The sequence below is a fragment of the Daucus carota genome, chromosome 9 (assembly GCF_001625215.2).
Source record: "Daucus carota subsp. sativus chromosome 9, DH1 v3.0, whole genome shotgun sequence".
NCBI lineage: Eukaryota > Viridiplantae > Streptophyta > Magnoliopsida > Apiales > Apiaceae > Daucus > Daucus carota.
In genome coordinates this window covers 36,807,861-36,816,891 of record NC_030389.2, presented here as the reverse complement: position 1 = coordinate 36,816,891, position 9,031 = coordinate 36,807,861, and the positions used below count along the sequence as shown (strand labels likewise).

Below are 9,031 nucleotides of genomic sequence, written 5' to 3'. Positions count from 1 at the left end.
GCAGAATTTCGTATTTTGTGATATTGTATGAGCTAGATATGTACTGCATCAGAATATCGTGTAGTGTAATATTATATGAGCTAGATATGTACTGTAGCAGAATCTCGTGTTTTGTAATATACTTTACTTAGATATGTACTACTACAACATAATCTCGTTTTTTGTAATATTACATGCAGTGCAGCAGAATCTCGTGTTTTGTAATATATTTCAGTTAGATATGTACTGCAACAAAATCTCATTTTTTGTAATATTACTTGTACTGCAACAGAATCTCGTGTTTTCCAATATTATATTATTAAAATTGATAAAAAAAAATCACAAGTTGTACGTTTGATTTACATTTATCACAAAGTGCATGTATATTAACGGATTAGTATAATGAGTAGGCAGTAGTTAATGATTATTATGATTTGTAATGATGATTTACATAAAAGATAAGGTGTATTAAATAGCATTAATTGTGATTATATAATATAGCTAGGCAGATCATGACCATTGAATTCATATTCATCTAATGGATGTGTGTGGTCATAAGTTCTAATTTTAATGTTGGTTCTAATTTGAACCTCACCCTATATCAATATCCAATTATTATCATTTCGTATAACTTTTTTGATGATTTTATTATGTACTGTGATAACTGAAAGTAAGGAAAAAAGAGGTAAAACAATAAATAAATAAGCTAAACTAGGTGGTGAATTATTAAATAAAAAATATAAGGTAGAAAACAACAATTTACAAATAATATAGGCCGACACGTCCTATATATATTTGAAACGAGTCCAACATTTAGGGTTTAGTTTCGACGACACAACTTCTTCTGTCTCTATCTCTCGCTTGACAACTATGGCCTCCGCCGCAGCAACTGAGCGATTTTATTTCTATTTCTGCCACCAATGCAACCACAACGTGGCCATCTCTCGCATGCCCAACACTGATCCACTCTGCCCCAGTTGTCGCTACGGGTTTCTTGAGGAAATTGATGTCCCGAGGCTGAACCCTAATCGTGACCCGGTTGACCCGTTGGCCCCATCAAATGCTAGGACGATTACTGGGGTTCATTATGGGCCGAGGGGGCCGACCTGGGTTATCATGGAGGCACCGAGTTTGACCGGGGTTATCATGTGGGGAATTCGAGGGCTGGTGGGGCCAACTTTCAGTTTGTGTTTCAGAATCATCCTTCTGGCGGTGAGGGTTTACCTTCCAATTTAGTGGATTTTTTTATGGGACAAGGGCTTGAGAAGTTAATTCAGGAGCTGGCTGAAAATGACCCGGATCGATACGGGACCCCACCTGCTTCGAGAACTGCTGTGGAGGGGCTTCCTGATGTTGTGGTTGATGATAAGTTGTTAGGGTCTGATTCGGCACAGTGTGCTGTCTGTCAAGATGATTTTGAGAAGGATATGGTTGTTAAGCAGATGCCTTCCAAGCATGTGTATCATTCTGAGTGTTTGTTGCCGTGGTTGGAACTGCATAATTCTTGCCCTGTTTGTAGGTATGAGTTGCCTTCTGATGATCCTGATTACGAGAATCGGGCAAGGGGCATTGCTGCTTCTGGAGGTGAGAATGATGCAAGTGGTAATGTGAGGTTTGGGTCTCCTGGGTCCCAGACTGATACTGGGGATGATGAGGAAGGTGGACAGTTTAGGAGTTTCGTGGAGAGGACTTTTAGTATCATGTTCAGGCCTCGTAATTCCGGGACTGATAATAGTGGCGGGGATTCAGGTTCTAGCTGTCCTCAGAACATGGGCACAAATTAGGTAAATCTGCCCTATGTAATTTTTGTTCCTTATTCACTATATTTTCCTATATTTTATGTACATCCTCGTATTATTGTGACTGCAGTACTGATAATCACAAGAAAAGTGGGCATTTCCGACCGCCAAAATCGGTCGGAAATAAGCAAAATCGGTAGGTTTTGAGGTCATTTCCGACCACCGACCGACCGACCACGTCGGTCCCTTTAAACCGAGCCGGAAATGACGTATCGGTCCGAAATGAGTTATATAACCGACCGATTCTGTCGGTCGGAAATGTGTTGCCATGTCCATATACACGTGGATTGTATCAGATAAATCTGGCCCACTTTTGACGTGTCATACACGTGGATTGTCTCAAAACCGACCAATGACGGTCGGAAATGTGTTGGTCGGTAAAGAAGTTCAGGGCTCAGCTGTGGGGCCCAGTTGTAAAAACGACCACATTGTGGTCGGAAATGAGTCGGTCGGAAATGCCTTTTCAGGGTCCATTGGATGAGCTTCTGGGCTAAAACCGACCACCCTGTGGTCGGAAATGAGTTGGTCGGAAATGGCTTTCAGGGTCCATTGGGGGAGCTTCTGGGATAAAACCGACCACCCAAATTGCATACATCTGGTCGGAAATGAGTTGGTCAGAAATGAGTTGGCCGTTTTTCTGGGTTTTAGGATATGAATTTGGTCGGAAATGTATACATCTGGTTGGTTTTCTGGGTTCTTTTTTACCATTCTTGGTCGGAAATGATCAAATTTGGTCGGTTTTCTGGAGATAAAATTTCAAAAAATTGCAGTATTTACATTATAAACTATACCATATCCCTGTTATTTTACCAAACCAACAATGCACATACAATATCCAATTTCAAAACCAAAATCAAGAATCATATCCATTAAAATTTAGTACAACATAATTTAAAAGCCAACAAGCATTCATATATTTACAAAAGGACAGTCATAAAATTATGTACGACATAAATGTTACAGCTAAACAATCAGCCAAAAGCTAGCAAAAGCCAACAATCATATACATTACAGCTGAACAATCAAAAGACAAAAGCAATGTTTAAAAAAAATCAGCATCCCTACCAATAATTCATCTAGCTAGGTAGCTTCATTTCAATCTTCCTCATCGCAATCACCATCATCATCCCTTGAGAAATAGCCATTTTCTTTTTGCCTTTGTCTTTTTTGGCGCCATAGCCTATACATGAACAATGATATATATAGTTAGTCAACTTATGTTAGTCAATGAAATAACCTTGTTCTTTACTTCCTCAACTGCCTGTATAAGATTTTGGAGAAGAGCATAAAAACAGAGTGCAACTTGACAAACAAATTGACATAAAAAGCTAAGAAGACATATAAATAATAACACTGCATAAATCAAGAGCTCCGAATCATAAATACACTCAAAATCCAAAATAAAATGACAGAGCTAGAGTTTCTTGCCAATTACAAAGCAAAGAAGAAGGCAATGAGTTCCTGACCGTTTTAGATATCCAATTGTCTATCATTAGGCTCCTCCTTGATTATCTATATAATAAGCACACTACATACCTCATATGGCATGATCAACGAGAACTAATTATTACTGGTAAAATTTAAACAGAAAGCCAAGTTGCACAAAAACTGTTTCGTATCTTAAAAATTTGTAACAGATATCAGATGCAAAACTACAAACCAAATAAATAGAAACATTTAATTAGTAGTATAATTTTGATTTACTAACTTAACTAGTCTTTTCTATAATAACTAAATGAATCGGAATGATAATTTAAAGAACACATTTGTGATAGTTTTGACTTAAGAAGTGAGCATATATATATCAAAGCTATATTGAAGATAATAAAAAGGAGAAAATTAGGATTGACAGTAGAATAGATCTTGATACACAGACATTAAGATATCAAAATTATAACAACAAAGAGAGAGATAAAGATGGAAAAGGACAAAGAGTTAGGGATAATATACATAGGTATCTCATCTTTGATGCTTTATCACATCTCTGTCTGTTCTTCTCAGATCCAACGACCCAAAGTTCCAATGTTCCAAAAATCAAATCAAAGCACAAATTTATTAAACTTCAAGCTTCAATACGCTGAAAGTAAAGAGAGAGAGTTCAATTAGTTAAGCTTAATCATCAAAACAGAATCAATTAAAGTCAAAATCAAAACCCCCAATTCCAAGATGCCCCAATTTGAAGCCTGTCAATCCCGAGGCTAAAGCAGATCTATTGAGAATCTTATCATCTACCTTCGTTCAAGAAGTAAAGTATGTGATATTACTTAGAAGAATCGAATTGAAGACGTGAAGATTGAAAGAGAGAGAAGTGCGAGACCGAAAGAATCATGAGAGAGAGTTTGTGACTAGAGAGTATACACATTTGGTTTTTGAAAGATATACAATACAAGTAAATGAGAGGGCGGTATTCTTTTACCCCAATAGGCCGCCCAAACAATTCGTGAAAACGTGTGCTAGCCATACATGTTCAATCTAACAAATAAAAATTATGATATATAATTAAAAATAATAAATTTGATATCTGCAAAATTTTTAAGATTTATAAAATATTTTTTACTACTTTTGTATATTATAAATATTTTTACGCGATATAATAGTGTATTTTTAATTCTGTATAAATAATTATTATTAATATTATCTGATAATCTAAGACAACACATTGAGAGGAGTATACATGGAGTACCATTTCATTTCGGGGGAATAATATTGTTTCTTTTTCATCTCGGGAATCGTGTTGCGAGAATATTCTTTTACTTTAATTTCTATTATCACTTAAATATTTTAATAACTTATAATATTATTTATTATTTATATCTATATATAATATTACTAAAATTTTTAATATATTTAAATACATTTAGTTTATATAATAAAACTATTTGTTTTTTATTTTTATTATTATTAATTATTTTTATCTTTAATTTAATGTAAAAAATTAATACTTTCACTATAATATCTCAACAAATAAAATCCTATTGACTTAATTTTTGGTATATAACTACGATGAGTACTTAATTTACGATATGTACGGTTAGATCGCCTACAAAACAAATTTATTTTTTTGTAAAGAAATAACCATACGTCTATATTTAAGAATAACATAATATTTTTGTTATGATATCTCAACAAATAAAATCCTATCGACTTGATTTTTGGTATATAACTACTATGAGTACTTAATTTACGATCCGTACGGTTGGATCGCCTAAAAGACAAATTTATTTTGTTATAAAAAAATAACCCTACGTCTATATTTAAGAATAACATAATATTTTCGTTATAATGTCTCAACAAATAAAATCCTATTGACTTGATTTTTGGTATATAACTACGATGAGTACTTAATTTACGATCAGTACGGTTGGATCGCCTAAAAAACAAATTGATATTTTGGAAGTGTACAACCTAGGATAACTTCAGATGAAATCCAAACCCTGAACTCCAACATTCACTGCAATGCATGATTCGTAACAGAAAGCGTCTTTATAATGTTTTTTATATTTTTCTTCTTTTGCTATTATGATTAGTACCCTAAATTAGACCATATCACAAAGATTCTACATTTTTCTGTTGTTTGAATAATTAATTTGAAATTAGTTCGTTAGTATTTATAATTTGTTATGAAAATAAAAATATTTTAAAAATCAAATATTAACTGATGAATAATTTTTTATTAAATTATTAACTGATTAAAAGCTAGTTTCAAAATTTTTCAACTTTTTTAATAGTTTTCTTAGCCGAATAAAATTTTATTATTTTTCTCACAAGTCATAACCGACTGCCAAGGTTTTACATCGGTCAGAAATGACGGTTTTATTGGTCGGTTTTCTGCACTTGAGTGACTGGTCGGAAATGGTTTAAATTTGGTCAGTTTTCTGTGTTAAAATTATGAGTTTGGTCGGAAATGTGTTGCATGTGGTCGGTTTTCTGTGTTAAAATTATGAGTTTGGTCGGAAATATATTGAATGTGGTCGGATTTCTGGATGTGCAATGTTTTTAGTTTTTTTTAATAGTTTACTTAGCCGAATAAAATTTATTGTTTTTCTAAGAAGTCAAAACCGACCGCCAGGGTTTCAATTCGGTCGAAAACGAAGCAAGTCATTTCCGACCGCCGTCGGTCGGAAATAAAGCTAGGCTCCACCACGTCTCTACTCAGCCAATCATAAGGCGACAACAAGTAAGAAGCTAACTAATTATTTTAAACCAGTATAGGCGGTCGGAAATGACCACAGGCGGTCGGAAATGTGTCGGTCGGTTTTAGCGACGTGGCGTCCATGTCAGCTGAAGGACGTTGGTGAGCGGGACCCACGACCCTTATAACCGACCGATTTTGTGCGGTCGGTAATGGCGGTCGTAAATGACCCGAATTTTACGACCGATCTCGTTTGGTCGGTAAGTCGGTCGGAAATGCCCGTTTTTTTCCGACCACTTTGGTCGGTCGGAAATTTTGGTCGGAAATGCCCGCTTTTCTAGTAGAATTTTGTGACAGTGATGAATTGTGCATGTTGGTTGTTTTATGGCATGTTTTCTTTGTTTACTTTAAGCATGGTATCAAATGGTTTCATTTTGTCTCGAGTACTCATGTCGGCCACTCGAACATGCGTATGAACACTATGATACTTATTCTAAGTCAAAAACTTGTCGAGTCCAACACTCGGGCACATATCCAGTTTGGATACTTTTAGCCGAGTCTCGGTAGTATAGTATATATATATATGTATATATGGATATATGATTATGTATATGTGTGACTATATATATACACACACTAATATTAGACGAGTACTTTTTTTTTGAAATATAGGAGAACTAATTATATAATTAATTTGTATATCATCTTTCAAATTTTAGGTTGTTTTGCTTATCTGTCTATGTTTGTCATGTCCTGGTCAGATGGAATGATCTGAGACTAGTTTGATAGTAACTTTCCTTTCCAATTGACAATTTCTATACGTAGAAAAATGCAATCGTCTTTTGCCTCGGATTTCAAACTCCAATTCATGAATCTTTCGTCTTCCTCATAAGTGCTATATAGTATATTCCTCCTTTCTTGCTGATACCTTCGACTAATGTTGGGAGTAACTCTGTGCACTTCCATGAAAGATCATATTAATTATCTTGTTATTTAATAAAGAACATTAGAAAAAACTACTATACATTCTTATTAGATCTATTTCTTATTGAATCCCGGTTGTTGCCTGTTCATGTACTTCCTCAATACATACATACATACATACATACATATAAAGATATATATATATATATATATATATATATGTATGTATGTATGTATGTATGTATGTATGTATGTATAATATATCTTTGCAACGACAAGATTCCATCTAATAACCCGATACTTGTTCAAATTATGTTAAAATATATATAATCACTTTCAAACCCTCTATTTTGTAAATAGTATAAATGTACATGATGTCCTTCATGGAATATTACCCTACTTCTAGTTATGGCACTCTATTTCGTATATCCATGTTTTCTCACATATCTTTAAAGGTATTAAATCTCATTTAATGACATCTACAATTAAAATGAAATGAGTAGGTAGTTATGTATTTAATAGGTTAAAAAAATACATGTATCTGCTTTTAATGATGTTTCGGAGATGCCATGTGCCTTCAATGATGAGTTGGCTTTTATGTGTCTGAGCGCTTATCTCTTCAGTTCAAAAAGCGCAAAAACCCTATAGACCTTATAGGGACTAACATTGATAGATGCAAACCAGAAAACAAGATATGCATACAAGCATGAGAGATATCTAATGGGAGACCAAGACTAAACTCATCTTCTTATATGATTCTTACACTACTTCTAGTTATGGTACTCTATTTTGTATATTCATGTTTTCTCACATATCTTTAAAGGTATTAAATTTCATTTAATGACACCTGCAATCAAAATGAAATTGAATAGGTAGTTGTGTATTTAATAAGTTAAAAGAATACATATATTTGCTTTTTTTGCCGTTTCGAAGATGCGATGTGTCTTCAATGATGAGCTCGCTATTATGTGCCTAAACGCTTATCTCTTCTATATGATGGTGAATGTGGTTGCTTTAACAATTAATTGTCTCCTTCTCAATAAATTAACAATATTCTGTATTTTATATCATATATCTATATCTATATATGTATATTGATTTGTCTTAGATGAATCTGCGCATTGTGTGTATGCTCCATGTCGCATTATGCGCTTTTATGAGCATGTCGCATTTTATTAGTATTGGTTGTAAAAATTAGATTTTTTATTGGGCTTGTGATATTGAATCAGTAAACGATAAGTTACATAAAAATACTAATATGGGACCTTTATATTTAAGGCCCGGATGCCATAGAATAACCACACTTTATTCACAAGCTGCTAAGACCCATAGATACATATACATATATCTATATACGGCCACAGCTGGTTTTGAGTTTTAACTTATTCTTCTTCTTTTTCTCTTTGCTTTCATCTTTCTTCAAAAAATATTGATTACATATCATATGACAGAGGCATATATCCTTGTTCGGGCAAAAATGAAGTTTTTTTAGTCGATTGTCATTTTGTGGCGATCTGGTCACAATCCCGAACATTTCCGATCATGTTCGAGGAATCGGGTACGAACCAGATCACCATACGTGGTTTTGTCCCCACGTTACTTGTTTCCATGTGTTTAAGAGGTTTTTAAGATTTATATTGTCAAAATCATTCTACTATATTGTAGTCTTGCTGTTAGCATATTTTTTATCGGATGAATTGTTAACAAATTATTAAGGATTAAATCTACAATAATAGAATATATTGAACTTATGAACACAAAGTTTCTTTATAATTACTCTTTTCAATCAAGAAAATACACATAAAATACTGGGCATTTCGCAAATTATTTTATAAATTGTTCAAGTTAGCCTCACCTAAATGATGTACAATGTGGCCCTGGCTCCACTGGTGAGCAGTGTGCCTCGTGCATGTCTCTTCACCTAGGAAACAAGGTTGAGGCTAGGGCATCTTGCCGTCTTGTTTATGACTTAAAGAGAAAAAAGATCTTTATTTTTGATGTAGCTGTACTTTATCATTTACCGAGTTTATGCTGCTGACTAGTATTTAGATTACAAGGACTTGAGCATGTTAAGTAAGTATCCCGCTTGTTACTTAAACCAGTAGAACACTAGAACTAGTGGAATATGACGGTGCAGTGCACATAAAACGAAACACTGGAGAGGGTACAGAACTTTGGGTTCCTTTAAAAGGACCAG

General features: G+C 34.0%; 1 protein-coding gene and 1 long non-coding RNA gene across 2 annotated transcripts; one reads left to right on the top strand and one right to left on the bottom strand.

Moving 5' to 3' along the window:
- Positions 1-849: 849 nt before the first annotated feature.
- Positions 850-1,763, top strand: LOC135149657 (E3 ubiquitin-protein ligase RING1-like). The gene is made up of 2 exons (XM_064085430.1): positions 850-1,089; positions 1,176-1,763. Exons 1-2 carry the CDS (start codon positions 850-852, stop codon positions 1,761-1,763), a joined length of 828 nt encoding a protein of 275 aa, XP_063941500.1.
- An 854-nt stretch (positions 1,764-2,617) lies between these two features.
- Positions 2,618-4,143, bottom strand: LOC135149243 (uncharacterized). The gene is made up of 3 exons (XR_010287543.1): positions 4,011-4,143; positions 3,729-3,855; positions 2,618-2,958 (listed from the first exon to the last, which is right to left on the bottom strand). It is a non-coding gene; the product is annotated as an uncharacterized LOC135149243 (long non-coding RNA).
- Between the last annotated feature and the right edge of the window lie 4,888 nt (positions 4,144-9,031).